This window comes from Actinia tenebrosa, unplaced genomic scaffold, assembly GCF_029948245.1.
Source record: "Actinia tenebrosa isolate PJP-AT-01 unplaced genomic scaffold, QUT_ActTen_1.0 PGA_scaffold8__29_contigs__length_14323225, whole genome shotgun sequence".
In the NCBI taxonomy this organism is placed as follows: domain Eukaryota; kingdom Metazoa; phylum Cnidaria; class Anthozoa; order Actiniaria; family Actiniidae; genus Actinia; species Actinia tenebrosa.
The window spans coordinates 2,502,673-2,520,247 of NW_028292585.1; the positions used below are offsets into that span (position 1 = coordinate 2,502,673).

General features: G+C 37.5%; 3 protein-coding genes across 4 annotated transcripts; 2 read left to right on the plus strand and 1 right to left on the minus strand.

Moving 5' to 3' along the window:
* The first annotated feature begins 1,511 nt into the window (after positions 1 to 1,511).
* LOC116294354 (tight junction-associated protein 1) lies at positions 1,512 to 8,064 on the plus strand. The gene is made up of 8 exons (XM_031701937.2): positions 1,512 to 1,600; positions 2,929 to 3,055; positions 4,936 to 4,970; positions 5,414 to 5,587; positions 6,067 to 6,133; positions 6,587 to 6,694; positions 7,197 to 7,289; positions 7,430 to 8,064. The coding sequence occupies exons 2-8, from the start codon at positions 3,038 to 3,040 to the stop codon at positions 7,649 to 7,651; spliced, it is 717 nt and encodes a 238-aa protein (XP_031557797.2). The 5' UTR covers positions 1,512 to 1,600; positions 2,929 to 3,037; the 3' UTR covers positions 7,652 to 8,064.
* LOC148904947 (WD repeat-containing protein 25-like) lies at positions 7,909 to 13,190 on the minus strand. The gene is made up of 5 exons (XM_089024217.1): positions 12,297 to 13,190; positions 11,816 to 11,946; positions 11,191 to 11,361; positions 10,547 to 10,687; positions 7,909 to 8,526 (listed from the first exon to the last, which is right to left on the minus strand). Exons 1-5 carry the CDS (start codon positions 13,147 to 13,149, stop codon positions 8,305 to 8,307), a joined length of 1,518 nt encoding a protein of 505 aa, XP_088880343.1. The 5' UTR covers positions 13,150 to 13,190; the 3' UTR covers positions 7,909 to 8,304.
* A 291-nt stretch (positions 13,191 to 13,481) lies between these two features.
* LOC148904948 (amine oxidase [flavin-containing] A-like) lies at positions 13,482 to 16,255 on the plus strand. Of its 2 annotated transcripts, XR_016118752.1 has the most exons (6): positions 13,482 to 13,535; positions 13,639 to 13,735; positions 14,346 to 14,473; positions 14,768 to 14,943; positions 15,428 to 15,610; positions 16,186 to 16,255. XR_016118752.1 is itself a non-coding variant. In XM_089024381.1 (2 exons), exons 1-2 carry the CDS (start codon positions 13,511 to 13,513, stop codon positions 13,827 to 13,829), a joined length of 216 nt encoding a protein of 71 aa, XP_088880507.1. In that variant the 5' UTR covers positions 13,488 to 13,510; the 3' UTR covers positions 13,830 to 14,138. The 2 variants fall into 2 exon arrangements, 1 of the variants encoding a protein (XP_088880507.1); XM_089024381.1 differs by lacking the exons at positions 14,346 to 14,473; positions 14,768 to 14,943; positions 15,428 to 15,610; positions 16,186 to 16,255 and having other exon boundaries at positions 13,488 to 13,535; positions 13,639 to 14,138.
* The last annotated feature ends 1,320 nt before the right edge of the window (positions 16,256 to 17,575 follow it).

A 17,575-nucleotide genomic window follows, 5' to 3' on the forward strand; every position in this document is an offset into this window, starting at 1 on the left:
CACTTCTTGATCCATCTTTGACTACATGAAAGTTTTTTTAAAATTGTTTTTGGTCTATAACTACTTGTCCTAAAGCGATTTTTTTTCTGTGCATTTGAGAGCCGCATTAGTGAGTAGTTTTGCTTTGACATCAAGCGGGATTCCTGCGTTAGGTACACGGACGGACGAAAAAATCAACTCGATGGTTTACCATTTTTTCTCAAGTGTGGTGCTCCGCGCGGGAGCTCCGCTAAAAATGCTTATAAATGGCCTGCAGTTTCTCTTTTTCCCCAAGAATTTTCCTCTGCTAGATTGCAATTATACGGATTTGGGTAGACAGGAATAGGTTACTCAAAAATAGAAAGTTTCACTATTCTATATTCTATTATTTTAAAAAAATCAAAAAAGAAAAACGGAAAAAAAGGGTCAAAAGCGAGGGTAGGTATAATATTTAGGTCACCCATCCAAGTGCTAACCCTCCCCGGGCGAGCTTGACTCAGTATCTTAAACGACAACGATTTATCCACAGGACCACGGTTCCAGGTGAATCAGCATAACAATAGCCGTGAAAACAACGCACCGAATAGAGTATACTTTTTAACAGTATTTTTTCAACCGATTCCGTGCGTGGCAGAGATGCAAGGGATTAGCCGATATGGTCTGGGGGCCGGCTGGTCTCTCCCCTGATGCTTCGGCTAGAACATTTTCTTGCGTAATTCGTACACCCAAGGGCAGAAGGATTTAATCGCCGTCAGGTCCGAAGTCCATACGCCGCCTCAGCTCTGCGGATGTCTCGGGGGTATGGCAAAGTGGAGTCGTTTTTTTTCTTCTTTTGGTGGGTTCGAATCTCCGTTTTATCCACATTTTTTTTTTCTTTTTTAATCCTATATTTATTCCTATTCTTGTTGCGTCATGGCGCAAGTTCAAATTCACAAGTAGTGTGACATGCATAACGCAAAAACTGTTTATTTTGTGTTCTAAAAAAAAGGCAGAACCTGCACGTAGAGAACACCTTAAGGGAGAAGATCGTCTTAAACATCTTTTGACTAACATTGCGACGAGGCCTCTTTGCATGATACAGGCAACCCAGTGAACGCCTGTAGGACGTCTTGATACGCGAAGCGTGGAAACGAGTTATTTCTGTATCAGGCTATCTATAAAAGGTTAACCTCGGCATTTCTCAGTGCCAGATAAATGAATATCGAATTTACTTTTCGCGAGAACCGCGTGATTTAACTTCCGGCTCAAATCTCTTGCTTACGTCGCTACCCATGTCTGAAGTACACTGTCAAGTTCGCTGACAACCCTGCCTCGTCTCTAAAACTAAAACTAAAATCCTTGCAAAAAATTACAGAAAAATTCGCTTTTGTTGATATATGCAATATTACGCGGATGTTTTTTTTACTGAGTTTCTTTGGGTAAATCAAATAAATTTAATTTTTAAAATCAGATGTAAATCTTTTGCCCGAGAGGACTGGAGACTATGTTTTGATTCATGTAATTTGAGAGCATTCCGTGATTGTGACGCATCAAATACAAACACCTTGAGAAGAGATAGCACCACTAAATCATCTTCCCGGTTTGAATCTAGGTCGTTGTCCACGAAAGACAGTTTTAAAAGGTAAGTAAAGCATTTTGAATTCTACAAGCATGGTTTTAAAACGGCTACAACTGAAATTCACTCCTTCATTCCCCTCTGAAGTCACTTTTAGATTAGTATTTTTAAACTATTCCGTAAATCTTCTTGGCTAACATTAATCCCCGGCATTAATTTGTTTTTGTTGCTCAATTGGTTGTCAAAACCTTTCGAAAATCTTGAAACCTCCGGCGTACTTTACATGGGTGAAATAAGGGTTTCATCCACGTGTTTTGAATTAGGTAAATAAGCATGGACAGCTAGTGTGATAAAGTATATTAATTGCATGATTATGTAACCAAATTTATGATATTTGTTTATGTAAAGTACAGCATTTAAGAATTCTGAAAAAAAAATCGATGTGTAGAGAAAGACTGATGGAAGTAAAGGAAGCTAGTTTTTACAAGCCGTCAACGTTGTAGCCAATATTAATATATCTTTAATGCTAGAAGGCTCGACTGCTTTGAGGAACACATGTATATATATCACACTATTTAGGATGTAAAGGAATTACGAGTATAGGTATAAAGATTTGATCTGTAACTCGCCACATGCTCGCTATAAAGGCCATAGAGCGGCGTTTGATGAATAAGAAATCTTCGTTTCGCATTTGTCTGGAATCGATAGGTTTGTAATGTTTTTGCCGATCAAAGGTCACATATTTTGAGTGTCATTTGGTGTCATCATGATAACACAGGGATCCCAATCCTTGCCGTTCATCGTGCACTTACTGACATGATAATCGGAAGATTACTTTTTTTGGATAGCAGGACATGTGTCAGTAGGAAAGGAAAAGAAAGGAAGAAAAGGAAAGGAAATGAATGGGAGGAATGGGAAATGAGGGAAGAAGATCTGTGACCAACAAGAGCAGTTATTTATATCAAAATAAATGATATACAGATGCTTTGGTATATTTTCAGAAAATGTGTTGTCAAGGAAAAGAAATGAATGGGAAGAAGGGGAAAAGAATATAAAAGATGTACGACATGCAAGAGCATTTTTTTGAATATGAAACTGAGTTTTTCTTTTAACTCACTAGAAAATTATACACAGTTGCTCAAGCGCTAAATGGGATTGCCCAGATGTGTACAATCAGGGACGGCAGACAATGACATGTTTTTGTCTTAGTTTGAGTTTCATTATGAAGAAGAAGAAAAAAAGGATTCTCCGTTGACCTATTAAAGTAGTATATTACATAGTTAAATAATGCTATTATTAACCCGGGTGTGGATTGATATATGGACTCCCACCTTGTGCACAGTGTAATGTTAACAGGGCTTAGTTTTATATTTTTCTATTTTTGTTTTTTTTAGCCAGGAACAAATCATATCCAAGCAGCATCAAAGAAAAAGATTTACCAATCAATTTTTCTGTAACTGGAACCGTATTCAGTTTCAACACATTACAACTGGAAACTTCATAATGGCAGAGCAATGCATGGTAAGGAATCTCTGTGAATTTTAGTAAATTGAATCATGTATTTTTGTTTAGCCATGTTTTGATGACTTGGAATTGTTATTTTCTTATTATATTTTATTCCCTTGTGTATTATTTCTTTATTTTGCCTTAAGATTTTAGAATAACTATTATTGTCAGTGCATTCCAATGATAACAGACATCTGCACATCCCAAACCAAGGGAAAAAGGAAAAAGGAAAATGAGATCACTATTTTAGAATAACTATTATTGTCAGCGCATTCCAATGATAACAGACATCTGCACATCCCAAACCAAGGGAAAAAGGAAAATGAGATCACGTATAAGACTTACTCAAACTAACAATTATTGAATTCATTTGAGGATAACAAGAAATGATAATTTTATTTACTCATTTCGCTTTAAATATTTCATCTTTTATCTTCAAAACTCTTAATTCTTACCGTACACAAGTGGTACACTTTTCCTCAATAAAAACCAAAACACTCGTCGTGGTTTTCAGTCTTTAGCCCACAAACGTGTTCTTGCAAATCATCCTTTATGTAATTGACCTTTGACATGTATTCCGTCAATTGCTTTAGTAGTAGGAGAACGATTTGAATTCACTTAATACCAGTGAATCTGTTACAAGGTGATTTAGATCGCAGCAGTGAACAGAACAAGACAAAAAGAGCAAAGGATAGGAATCTAAGTGATTTTTATGTAGATGGCAAGGGAAGAATTTATGGTGCTGTGGCATGAGAAGAATTTCGCTCTTTGGAAACAAACCCTATGAATGTCAATCAAAGTATATTTTTAGGTTAGCATCACTTTGAAGAACTCGCAAAAAGGCTCGCACTATTTCGTGATTTAAAGAAAAAGCAACTCTTACTGAAGAACAATAATTTTTTTGGGACTTTTTCTTAGATAATAAGACAGTTTTTCCTGCAGCATGTTAGGAAGATAGTTCATGTTTTTTGACCATTATGTTTATAAATAGCACTAGTATTAAGGAAAAGGTGGAATGATATGAGCCTTGAGGTTAGGACCGATCTCTGGACCGATCTATTAAATATGGATTAAGGTCGTTAATCCTTTCCGCCTACTGCCAAACTTGGCATCGCAATACTATGATCGTCATGCTCTGATGTTGGATGTAGGTCTTCAGCCCGTGCAAACCCTTAGATCGGATCTTTCGTCACTTCTGTTTTGGCAGAGGTCCAGCGCTTGCACAATGCTGTGATCAAGAGAATTTAATATTGAATCGCGATAAGGATTTAACAGTGATTCTAGAGAGTGACTTTTATTCCTCTCATTCTATTTCAATTTGTTTAGGAAAACCATGAACTCGTAGACCAACTTCGAGTGTCCGAAGAAATATAATTCTGTAGCTTATAACAAGTGGGCGTAGCATTAGCATTGGGCTCAGAATTGACTCCGGAGTTACTGTACATATCTACAAGAGAAAACTAACTAAGAGAAAAAATCTCTGGTATTCATGCTTTTAACCATCATTGGCACAGTTTGATCACAGGGGGCAGAGGGGGCACTTATCTGGAACCCGCGTCAGATACCGCGCGCTACGATGCGCGCGCCATTCCTTAGACCTAACGGTTCCAGTTGCTTGGCGTATTATGCAGCGCGCGGTATCTGACCGGCTCAAGCTTACTCATATTATGTACAGCGGTAAATTATATAACAATAGAAGATAACCCATAATTTGAAAGACCAAAGATTGTATTCCTTGGTATTCGTAGCGGCAGTGATGCGCAAAGCACTGAGACTTTTACTGATCTATAAACCAACTTTTTCCCCTGTTATCTACAAATGATTTCCTTCAAAAAAAAAAGTAAAAAAAAAAAAACCACCTTTCAGCTAATTCATTGACTTCCTATGGGTTTTAGGAATGCGGATGTACATGTTCAAAATGTAACGCAAGGTAAGTTCGTTTACCGTAGAGGGGAGGGGTGGGGTCACTACGGTAGCCCATAAAAAGGGACATGCATCAAGTTAGAAGTACGAGTAGCTGCAAATAAGAAAAGAGTTGCTGAATTTTAGACGAGTTGCTGCAAAGAAGAAACGAGTTGCTGCATGTAAAACAAGTTGCTGTAAATACGAAAAGAGTAGCTGCAAATGAGAAACGAGTTGCTGCATGTTAAACGATTTGCTGCATGTTAGACGAGTTGCTGCATGTTAAACGAGTTGCTGCATGTTAGACGAGTTGCTGCATGTAAAACAAGTTGCTGCAAATACGAAAAGAGTAGCTGCAAATGGGAAACGAGTTGCTGCATGTTAGACGAGTTGCTGCAAATATAAAGGAGTAAAAAAAGCATCTTTCCTAACAGCTTATAATTAAAATATTTATTCTTTTACTGGTTTTAGTTCGGAATGTATTTCCCTCAGAGAGGAAATAGTAAAACTCTGTAAAAAGTTGAACGAAAGCGAACGACGAACACAAGAATTGGAATTAAAGCTCAGAGAATCAAATCTTGAGAAGGAAGCAGAGCACTTGAGGATCCAAGAGAATTTCGAGTCTTATTTGGAGCAAAATAAACGGTAATTTCGTCAAAATTTAAAAATAGGCGTTTGTCTGAAAAAGCGCAAAAAAAAAAATAAATAAATAAATAATAAATAAATAAAAATCTCCCTACCTCGGCTCAGCCTCACTCGGACACTATAGAAAATCCAAGCGAAAAAGGAATGTTTGGCACCTAGATTTGCGCGCGCATATATTTTTGTCTTTGGAACAGTCATTCTAGTCTTAAAGGCAAAGACTATTATGAACCATCCGAAGTGGGAACATCAAAAGCATATTAAGAATTTTGATTTGGGAGCTGACCGCAAAAACAAAACTAGCCTTGCGCGTCACGTACACGTGCCGACGTTTGTACTACTGAGGCGAGGGTTGGGGAAAGGCTTGGCATCAAGCATCAAAATGTTACGTTCTTGGAGATGAGGTAGGGATGCACAAGTACCTTTCGAAGACTCCTCTGGATCATCTTTTAGCAAATATTTTTGATCTTGTATTTTTCCAGGTTAAAGGAAAGTTATGATCAGACAGTCAGACAAAACCAAGAACTCGAAAGTCAAGTTCTGAAAATGGTAAGGGGAGTTTTAGGGTGGCGCCTTTGCATTTCGTCACAGTTATTCGTCAACAGAAGCGGGCGCTGTTCTAATTTTAGAAGTTTCGCCTTGGCTTGTCTACCAAGATCCTAAATGCTAAAACCCCTATACTAACGTACCATGGAGTACTTACAGCACAGCACGGTCACGGTATGTAATTGACCCCTTCCTTTGAACCAATCACAGCGCATTGGATCATTGCTCATTCAATGAAAATGCTAAGAGATGGTACCATCACTGCAGATCTTTAAATTTGGGCCTCCCTCCATCCTGGCTACACCCCTGTTTATTTATTGGATGAGCAAGATTCTTGCGTTGTGATTGAACAGATGGATGCCGACATTTCCATACGGTTACCGTGCCATGTAAGCGAACTGCTTTGCGCCATCTTTCCGAGTAGTGTGATTTCAAGTGCAATTTGTATCTACACAGGCTGATGAACTACAAACTGAAAGATCAAGGTTTGACGAAGCTTTGATGGCGATGACTGAACGACTTATCGACGCTACAGAAAAAATGAACACAATGGAAAAAGAAACGGTATTTTTTGTTCCTTTGAGCTTGTCATTAATTTTATAGTAAGAAGTCATTTATTCTGGGAAAGATTTGGGGCAATTGTAGTGTTCGCTTATGTGCTGCCTCTTTGCGACTAAGGTCATAAGTTGAGGGCTTTTCTCTGGGTTCTCCAGTTTTCTTACTTCAAAGTTAGAGGCAAGTGGGGTGCACTATTGTAAGCTTCACGGCTGCCATTAGCGCCTTCATACGCAGCCCATAAAGTCCTCTACTGGTTATGAATGTGAAGCGCATTTAGATATTTCAAATGCGCTATGTAAGAACCTCATTATAATTATTATTCACTACAGCCACCCCTCACCCGCCATCATGTAATTTGAGTTATTTTTTCTCTCTCTCAGTGCTTCGAAGGTTTTTCACCGGGTTCTCCTCCCTTCTCAACAGTTTCCCATGTTGTAACCATGCTCCTAACAAACCCTTAAGACAAATAATTGAATAAATCTTTCATGATTGGTTGTCTTGACGACAGGTTAAAAGCAGAAAAGATTGCGCACTGGTTGTTCAGCTTCTTAAATGTAACCAATCACTGGACAGGAATTTCATCTCCAAGAAGCTCGACTCGGTAAGTGAACGTTTCGCTGGGTGCGCGCCTAATCAATTCAAGTCTATAATTTTATTTAAGTTTTCCCCCTGGGGCATATAAATTGGGTACTTTGTGAATAGCCAAGTTTTAGTTTTTAAAGTGAGTATTCTTGATCACAGTTCCCCTCAGAGCTCAAGGGCAAGTTGCAAGAAGAGTTAAAACTGAAAGACACGAGTGAAAAAACTGTAAAATCTCGATCTATGTCAGCAGTTGACAGTAATGATAATGCAACAGTGAGAAGTTCCTTACGTAAGCAGCCATTTGCTCAGAGACGCAGTAAATCGGTCACCTTTTCAATGTCTGAAGATGAAATCATACAAAATGGTTTCCATCAGAATTGAAAATGTCATTCTTGAATCTAAATTGTACATTTGAAAACATCTAGTTAAGGCTATTAAACTCTTTACAAACCAGATAACAGAGACAGTAGAAAAGACTTTTAATGGAAATTTATTTTTTGATGATTTTGCATGTTTTTATTCTCTGATATGAATTGCGGGTGCATTAATACTCCTCATTTATGCTACAAAGTTTTATACAACCAATAACATCAAAAAAGTATGTACATATATTTTACAAATCTATATTTTATATAATATTTTATATAAATTATATATATATATACAAAATTAACAAGAATTTAAAATATATATATTTCCGATCAAATAGATGTTTTAGGATGGAGCTGTAATTAAAACGAATAATACAATTGCAAAATTGTGATTTAGAAAAACAATAAAATAAATTTTCAAGATGTTATGATTATATTTTAATATTATATTATTCCCAAGGATGATGGGGGGATGGGGGAGGGGTGGGGGATATTTGAGGGAGGAAAGTAGAGGAAAAAATAGAAGTGGGGGAGGAAGTCTCTCTCTTGCTATGCTGACACAGAATAAGGTAGGGGTATTATTTTTATTACTGCGCAATAGAGAGAAAATCCGTGATAGATAGAATTCTATCCTGTAATTACCAGAAACTCAGTTTAGATGATTTAGACCCAAATTACAATTTGTCCATCCAGAGTACAACTTGCAACAGTTGATGGTAAGGAGGGGTGGTAAGTAACATCAATACATACTGATGGGTGAGCAGACAGAGATGAAATGTTACGAGATGTATGGCTGTTGTAGATATACATTTTACCATCGGCAGACCCGGAGATGGCCAATGTTCCGTCTGGACTGAAGTCACACCCAATAGAATATGCTGCAACCTGAGAAAAAATGAAAATGAAATAAGATGGAAAAAAATGGAATGGATGGGATTCTGCTGCTAGAGTCTAGAGAGCAATGTCTGAATGAATGAATCCAGCCAACTGAAGTCCAGTCCATTCCATCTATGTACGGTTCCTGTTTTCCAAAATTAAAAAACACTTAAATTTTGGGCATTTAGAAGAGAAAAACAAGTTTTAGAAGTTGGGCATGTTTTTCATATACAGTCAATTCAAAAAATGTTGTCGTCGACCAGCTCAAGCCTACGCGACTGGACCGAAAGGAACTCTGGGTAGCAATCATTAAAGCCGATTTGACTCCATAATTTTATCTGACTAGTTATGCCTGGTTAACAGCACGAACCTTCGTAGGCGAGCGGGAAGTGTTGAAGGAGACTTTTTTTTAATGCCTTCATATTTTCGAAATTGTGAACTGAATCATAACTACTTTGTTTTCCTTTCCCTAAACCCAAAGACATGCATTTGATGGATTGTTTCTTGCCATTATTATCTTATTACTAGCGGGAACAATTAATTCAGAACGAATATTTAACTGCTTCAGTGATTTTTACCCATATTCCTTTCGGTCCAGTCGCGTAGGCTTGAGCTGGTTGACGACAACGTTTTTTGAATTGACTGTACATTAAGAACATCCATAGCCTTTCAAAAGGTAAAAATTCAAAAATTATTTTTTGTGATTCAAGATCCATTCACTGACTGAGGCCCACTCACTTGCAATCCATTTCAGTCACAACCAATTCATTCCAGTCACATCCAAGTAACATCATTTATCTCAATAGCATTTTCATATAGGAAAATTAGTCATAAAAATCTGTAATGATCCACAGAGTCAGCTATAGACACATGATGTATACAGTCCTTTGAAAAAACTTTGCCGCTGAACAACTTCACATGAACCTCAACCAGTACCACAATCCAAAAGATTTAAAAAAAATTTCCATGTTTTCCCCCCCACAGAAATTCGGAATAGAATCACTAGTTATTAATAAAAGAATAAAAATCACAGGATAAAAGCTGCAAATTCGGCGTAAAAAAAAAAAGTCTATGTTCCGTACGATCCAGCCAACCAAAGTCCAGTCCATTCCATCTATGTACGGTTCCGGTTTTTCCGAAATTAAAAAACACTCAAAATTCGGGCTTCTAGAAGTTTTAGAAGTTGGGCATGTTTTTAATATACATTAGGAACATCCATGGCCTTTCAAAAGGTAAAAATTCAAAAGTATTTTTTTTGTGATTCAAGATCCAGTCACTGACTGAGGCCCACTCACTCCATTTCAGTCACAACCAATCCATTCCAGCCACATCCAAGTAACATCCAATTTATCTCAATAGCATTTTAATGTAGAAAAATTAGTCGTAAAAATCTGTACTGATCCACCAATTCACCTATAGACACATCATGTATACAGTCCTTTGAAAAACCTTTGCTTCTGACCGGCTTCACATCCACAGTCCAAAAGATAAAACAAAATTTTTTTGGCATCTTTTGCTTGCAAAATGTCGGAATAGAATCAATAGTTATGGATAATAAAATAAAAACCATGGAAAAAAAGCTGCAAATTTGGTGTAAAAAAACTCTACGATCCATAGAATCCAGCCAACCGAAGTCCAGACCATTCCATTTATGCACTAGTTTACATAGCTAATAACAAAAAACATATTTTACAATCATCACTACTCATGTGTAACTCTTCCATGAACTTCACTCCACACGCACTACCACTACATTCTATCACAACATACAATACTCAACTCACATGGTGATTTTTACAGAGGGAGGTACACTAGAGAACCTAGACAAAAAACCTCGTGGCAAGGGAGAGAACAACACATCAAACAAACTCAACCCACATATGATCCAGTCTGAGGCAGGGCTAAAAACTAAACCACAGAGAGGCCACTACAGTACGTTGTCCATAAATAGTGGTAGAGGAAATGGAAAACGAAAGAAAAGGATAGGAAATTCAAACCCCTCTCTTGGTAAATCATAACAGTTTCTTACCTGATGGCCCTCATATCTTTTATACTTGTTGAGCTTGTAAGGTCTCTTTGTTGAAAATATTGCCATGTAGTTACCATTAGACTGTGCAACAAAGTACGATCCACTGGGATGAACACGAAGACAAGTACAGGTAAATACTTCCTAAAAAGGAATAAATAATCATGTCTCCTATCTTATGCTGGTTTCAAGAAAATACCCCAACCCCACTCCCTGAGGTTCCTTACTTGAGAAATAAAAAATAAAACTTTAACTGCTGCATACCTCAGATTCACCTTTTTCAGTTCCCTTCATCATGCATGAAGGCAACTGAAAAGTCAATATTAAGAGAAAGCAGTATATATTTTCATATACTACATAAATCATACATGTATATTACTGGTATATTGACCTTCCTCAAACTCTCTCAACTCGTTGAAAATTTCCTGCCCCCTGTGTATGGTAGGCTACAGGCATTTTCTGGAATTACACACATCCATCCTAAAATAACCATTACATCAGTCACCAGCAACAACAGTCTTTCTCAAGACTACACTCACCCAGACGATCACATTTCACTACAAACTTCAACATCTGGGTTCAAACCATTTACTCTTATAGACCATTATTACCCCCAAACATTATTTTCCTGGAATATGGACCCTTACCTGGTATATTTGATTAGACATAATTGCTGTAGTCTTAAAGTCCCAGACCATAATACCCTTGTCGGTTGCATTTCGCCGAAGAACTTCAGCAGCTGAGATAAACTGCTCACCATCAGGAAGGAAAGCTACATCCTGAACCTGGCCAAACGATGCTTGATATGATGATACTATCTGTAAGGTAAGATAAGATAAAGTCTTTCATAATTAGATAAGGGGAGGAGAAAGAGGGGCGAGGAGACAGAGAGGTGGGGGCAGGTGGAGAGAACAGAGGGGGGAGGGGAACAGAGAACATTAGGGGATAGAGGGAGAGGACAGAGGGATGAAGTGATCATGAAAAACAGGTGAGGCAACAGGGGGAGGTGGAGGGGACAGATAGGTTAGGGGTAAGGGGGATGAGACAGAGGGGGAGGGGTGATTTCTTTAGCCATGCCATATCTTACAGTAACCATAACCATGTGTTAATTGGATTAATTACTGGAAGACAATGGAAGCCATTTCAAAGTTAGGTCATGTCATACCACTGTAATATGTGAGGTCATGTCATGTATATGCTGTATGTCAGTACCATGTGTTTACCATGCATATGACACCTACTCTGACTAACGCAGCATTGTCTATAGCTAACCTTATTATCTCTGATGTCCCAAGAGAATATTCCATGTCTTGATGTACCAGATAAGAATGTGTTAGGGTCTGTGGGGTGGAAGTGCACACAAGTCACATATCCCTGGTGCTGAAAACTATTGATCTGTTTCCCTTAGGAATAAATGGTATAGAAAAATATTTATTAGAAACTAAACTAAATGCAAACTTAATGTTAAATTATAATCAAGTACAGTGATTATTACTGTCATTCTACTGTAACTGTGAACATTCGAGTTTGTCAGCCAATCAGATTATGAATCAAAAACCACAATATAATTCGAGTTACATGTATTGAAAGTCTATAAAAGCTTTCTGATGAAAGAAAAAGTAAAATTATATTTAAACAAATAAAAAATTAAATAAACTTGAGTGTTCATGGTCAGAGAAGAATGTCAATAAGCTGCAATAATTGCAATTTAAGTTGCAATTTAATAAATTCCTAAAAGTGTTATTACTAGTACCAGTTTCAAGGTCCACAAGCCTGGCACACTTATCATATCCACAGCTAAGCACCTGACTCCCACAGGCACTCCATTTGACATCTTTTACAGCCCCCCCATGGTATGTGAGCCTGCTCAAACAGACTCCACTTCTATTAGTGTCCCATATTGCTACTGTCTGGTCCATTGATGCCGAAGCAAGCAAATTCTGTTTCTTAGGGTTCCATTTGATGTGATTCACACACTGTGAATGACCCATGAATTGAGTCCAAACTTTCCGAGGAGGCTTATTGTTCACATTACAACCATTCACATTTTCATTTCCCAGCATTTCTGTATTGTCTAAATTATTATCACAAGCAAGTACTTGTGATTTTGAAATCCCTGGCTCTACTTTCTCTTTGAGTTTTTCTCTTTCTCTTTTAGAGATATATGGTTTGGGTCTTGCTCCCAAGCTTGTAGTCCTGTCTTCTGGATTCTTCCTCACTGGCCCAGAATCAGATGCTTTTCCCTTGATTTCATTTTTTTTCTTACATATGTAACTACATCTACTACTCGTAGTGATGCTGGTGTTGAGCGAAAAAACACTTGCTTTAGCGAAAAAAGGTTGCCCTTGAGTTAATCTTGAATATCGTTTTACTGTTTCTGTTGAACCAGAACTCACTACAGCTCCTTGATTTGTGATATTTAACCCTCCATTTTGGAGATCACAGCTTTTTTCAGGCAAAAGTTTGTTCTTGTTGTCATGAATATTGTCAAAATTCTTAGATGATTGTTTAAGTTCTTTTTTGTCTTTCGCTTCAGTTTGAACTGATCTAAGCTTACTTCCCTCGTCATCTGAACCAGAGCTATCATAGTAAAGTAAAGCATCCATTTGATTGTGTCAGAAAACAGGGAAAAAATGAAAAGAATACTTTTAGCATTCTCTTTTTTGATTGAAATCAACCATTTCCAGTTCCCTCACTACCAACGTTCCACAGGCAACCCAAAGTGATATCAAAAGTAACGCCTGGCGGTTATTGTCGCGCGCAAGAAAGAGTGGCTATAAATCTCCTTTTTAATTTGGCTTAAAGAGATCCACTTTATAAAGTAAGCTATTCTTTTTCATTTTTTAAATAAAATTGCTTTTTTAGGTGTGTACTTTGTTTTGTTGGCGCAAAATATTGAAATCCCAATACCGCCCAAAGCTCCCATCTACCACATGATGTGACGTCATACCAGGGACCAAAATTAATATGGCGGACGAAGGTGCAGAAAATAGTAAGGAAATGTTGTGACCGTTTAAACGTGATTTTTGCGTTAAATATGTTATTTAGGATTCTCAATTCATATTACTATACACATGTTTTGTCATTCTTCATAGAAAATAAATCAGAAAATGTTGATGGTCGTGTAAGAGTCGCTGTTATTGGTGGAGGAATATCAGGTTTAGCGGCTGCGTCGTCTCTAGTACAAGAAAGGTTTGATGTTGTTCTTCTTGAAGCTTCAGACTGCATAGGCGAGTGTGTTGTGGATAAGAAATATCAGTTCGATATCAAAGTACAAACGTTATAAATCAGGGCCAACACAATACTATTTTATGCAACGACCAAAGTTGACTATAGTTATAAGTGCCATATTTAGGAGCTAAAGATTTGTGCTACATGTGGCTTGCCATATTTGTCATTCATTGTAGTCTCCCCTAATGATTTCTGTAGGCATATTACAGCTGGCATTGATTATTTCTATGAGAAAATTGGTGTCTCAAAATATAGTATTATAGGCCAGAATGATGATCTTATTATTTTTCAAGGGACAGCATTTTGCAGGACAGCCATTAGTGCATTTATTGTTCCTCTTTTTCAAATGTGTGTCAAACAGTATCATGAGTACATATTTCCTCTATATATTTCTGCTTCTAATATGAAAGAATGATTTTTACGCTAATATATATTACATTGAAATCCACTAATGCTTTGCCCAAGATAATGTATGCATTCATAATGACATATTTGCAGTAATGGAATTGGATGAATTGAATGATTACAAAATACTGTTCAATAATTTAGCTTCCCATACGTAATCTCTTAGGTGGGAGAATTAAAACAGTGACAGCATTTCCTGGATTCCCACCTATAGACCTGGGAGCTGATTTTATTCATGGCTCGAACTCGATTATAAATAAGCTTGCGGAGGAGAATAATTGGACTGTCAAACAAGTATGTGTATAGAATTTTGACATTAACTAATATGGTTCTTCAGTATTATTGTATTTTACTTTTTACATCCTCACCATCATTTTGTCTAATCAATATTCACTCAGAAGGCCCTTGTCTAAATCTTTGATCGAATTTTGATCCTGGTGTGTGCTAATCCCACTGAGCATTATGCAAATACTAACAATATTGACAAATGTAAATATGATGATGATGATAATGATGAGGATTGTGATTTTAAATTTTGGATTAATTAAAGGTTTATTAATCATTATTAATAAATACCAATGTATTTAGTCGCATGGTATAGATCAAGAGGATCCTTACACCATCACCATATTCTTGGAAGGAAAGCTCTATTCCTGTCATGATACAAATCAACCTGACATATTTAATGCTACCAAGGCTTGGCATGAAATTTCAGGTCTGGGTGAAAAGTTGAACCAGGATGGTGATAATGCCACAGTCAAAAAGTATGTAATATTATTTTTATAAAAAGGCTATTCTTGTTGAACGAAAACCCCAGATATTAAGACAGTAGAACTATTTAATTGATTAAAGGGTGTTTACTTAAACAAAAATGTCCTTGCTTTACAAGGGTAGCACTTAACAGCCAGTGGCTAGCAAACCTTTGGCCCTTGTTCTGAACACTGTAGTCATAGCTTGTGTATGGGAAGCAAGGGTGGCACAGTAGTAGAGTATTTGCCTCACTTGGCATCACATGTGAGTAGGGTTTGTTGTGCCTCTTGCATGATGTGGATAAACCAACACATCTAACTAAATTAAGCAATAAAATGAAAAAATATATATATAAATGACATGCAGGCTATTTAAACAGAAATCGCACATGATCTTAACACCACAAAAACCCCATTCAGAAGCAATACTAATAAGATGTTTATAGCTGGACTTTAATTCTTATCTTTTTTTCCTTTTTTTTTCTTGTGTCATTTATAGTGATCTTGGTATAATTAAAAGAAACCTTTCTTCTTGGCTAAGTTCAAAAGAAGTCAGTCAAAACACCATTGATATTATTGACAGTAAAGTCTGCCAGACTAGTGGAGGCACACTGGACATCATTGGAGTCCAAGAAATTGCTTACAAAAAAGCCTGCTGGGATTATGGTGGAGAAAATTACAGGTAATTTGTACTTTTTAAACAGAGAAGATCTTGTGGAACTGTACACATGTGTCATGCTATGATCATGTTGGTCACCTCATGTCTGTACATTCTCGCTGATCTAGTGTTCTGTGATTGGTTCAAATGCTACCATCAATAGCCCTTTCTTGATTTTGCTTTACCAACCACAAACAAATGTCTACAAGTGGAGATTGGACTTGATAAAGTGCAGTAAATGGATAAACACACAAGGTCTAACTTTGACTTGAATGCATTGTTTTGTACAGTGGTCACTCAAGTGAAATCAGGGAAAGTTTGCTCCTTACCATAGACTTTTCTGAATTTGATAAACATGGAATGTTCTGGTTTAGCTTGGGATCGTACAAACGACATCCTATAAGGCATGATGATCAAAAAATGTTTGTACCCAAGATAGATACATTTGCACCTTGTTTGAAGAAAAATCTCAGAAAAGGTCTTTGATGATGCCTGATGTTATCTTGCCTTTTCACAGTCACTTGAAATCTCTTCAGTCAATCATCAATACTCTCAAACTATTTAGTTTTCATGGAGTGGGTATTTTAACCCTTTTTCAGGTTTGAAGGATCATATGCAGTTTTAATTTCACATTACCTTGAAAAGTGTGCAAAAGTGGAGAAAAGATTGAAATTGGGCCTGTGAAGGAGGTCAAGTGGATTGGTGAGACATTCTTATTCATACATAATGTATTTGTATTATTTTGCAACTCTAAAGGTGGGTGCCTAGCCATCCAATTCACCCCCCTGATGGATCCACCCTTGCCCTGACCTTTCATTGATCTCCCCATTATTTGTCACAACAGGGGAGGGAGAATAAACCTACTTCTAATGTACAACTGTTTCCCCACCCTCCCTGATCTTTCTCTTCCTACCAGGCAGGGGTAAAAGAAAGAAAGGGTGACTAGACAGTGATCAGCTCTCTTTTTCCGACTACCCAGATAAAAAAAGAAAGATTATAAGGGTGAAACGAAACTCCGGAGTCGTCATCACACGTCGAGCAGGAGAAACCCTGGCAGTAGAATTTATGTGGTAGTCACCAGTACACCTATACCATCTAAAGATGGTATGATATTATCTTTTCTCCTCCTTTGCCACCAAAGGAAAGAAGAGCAAACTGCCAATCGACACTATTCACATGGGAGCTGCCCTTAATAACAATGTTCTGTAGATTTAGAACCTTTTTGGCGGGAAAAAAAACCAAAAAAAAAACCTCTCATTTGTCCAACAGGGGGGTTCTTTAGTCAAATATGGACGTATTCACGTAACCCGAAAGAAGATGCGAGGAGTGTCACGTGGGTGTGGATTCGCAAACGGCCTGCGGCTGCATTAGTGCACAGGAAGGCTAATCCTTTGACGAAGAAGTTTGCGAACAATTTCTGCAAACAAAACTAGACGAAAATATTTGGTAAGCACGGAAAAGTACTTTGCTAATTTCATGCATATCCTATTTTCTTAGAGTCGAAAGAATGTTCTAAAGTTTTAGAAGTTGCATTCCCACGTGACACAATTGGCTTTCAGTCCGGACCAATCAAAGCGCAAAATGTCAGCAATTTACAACAAATCCTAGAGAAAATGGAGCCAATTTGAAAGGTCGTTACGTATTTCAAAAAGTTGCGTGGAATGAACAAAATACTTTTTCGTAGTTTTTGTTGTTGGTTATTTCAGTAATTTCTAAAGCAAAAGAGTTTGTGTTTGATCTTTGCGGGCTGAAACTTACTTTTTGAATGAAAACAATTGCCCAGGTAAATAAGTGACCTAGGCATGCAATTTTCTAGGCGACCGCCGATCAAAAACCTGCCACCAAAAACTTAAAGCTTTGGGTACGGAGCGCAATGGTCCAGACACATAGATTAGAGGGGATACCGTACCCACAGACAGTTGATTATATGGCTTGAAAACAAAACCACTTATCAGCACCAGTAGAAGGGAGGTTCTTCTTGCTGGAGAG

Coding starts and splice junctions, on each gene's coding strand:
- LOC116294354 (XM_031701937.2), top strand. Junction 5,588..6,066: donor TATTTGGAGCAAAATAAACG/GTAATTTCGTCA, acceptor GTATTTTTCCAG/GTTAAAGGAAAGTTATGATC. Junction 7,290..7,429: donor TCTCCAAGAAGCTCGACTCG/GTAAGTGAACGT, acceptor TCTTGATCACAG/TTCCCCTCAGAGCTCAAGGG.
- LOC148904947 (XM_089024217.1), bottom strand. CDS start 13,149: ATGGATGCTTTACTTTACTATGATAGCTCTGGTTCAGATGACGAGGGA. Junction 11,362..11,815: donor GGGACATCAGAGATAATAAG/GTTAGCTATAGA, acceptor CTTACCTTACAG/ATAGTATCATCATATCAAGC. Junction 8,527..10,546: donor AAAGATATGAGGGCCATCAG/GTAAGAAACTGT, acceptor ATTTTTTCTCAG/GTTGCAGCATATTCTATTGG.
- LOC148904948 (XM_089024381.1), top strand. CDS start 13,511: ATGGCGGACGAAGGTGCAGAAAATA. Junction 13,536..13,638: donor GGACGAAGGTGCAGAAAATA/GTAAGGAAATGT, acceptor CATTCTTCATAG/AAAATAAATCAGAAAATGTT.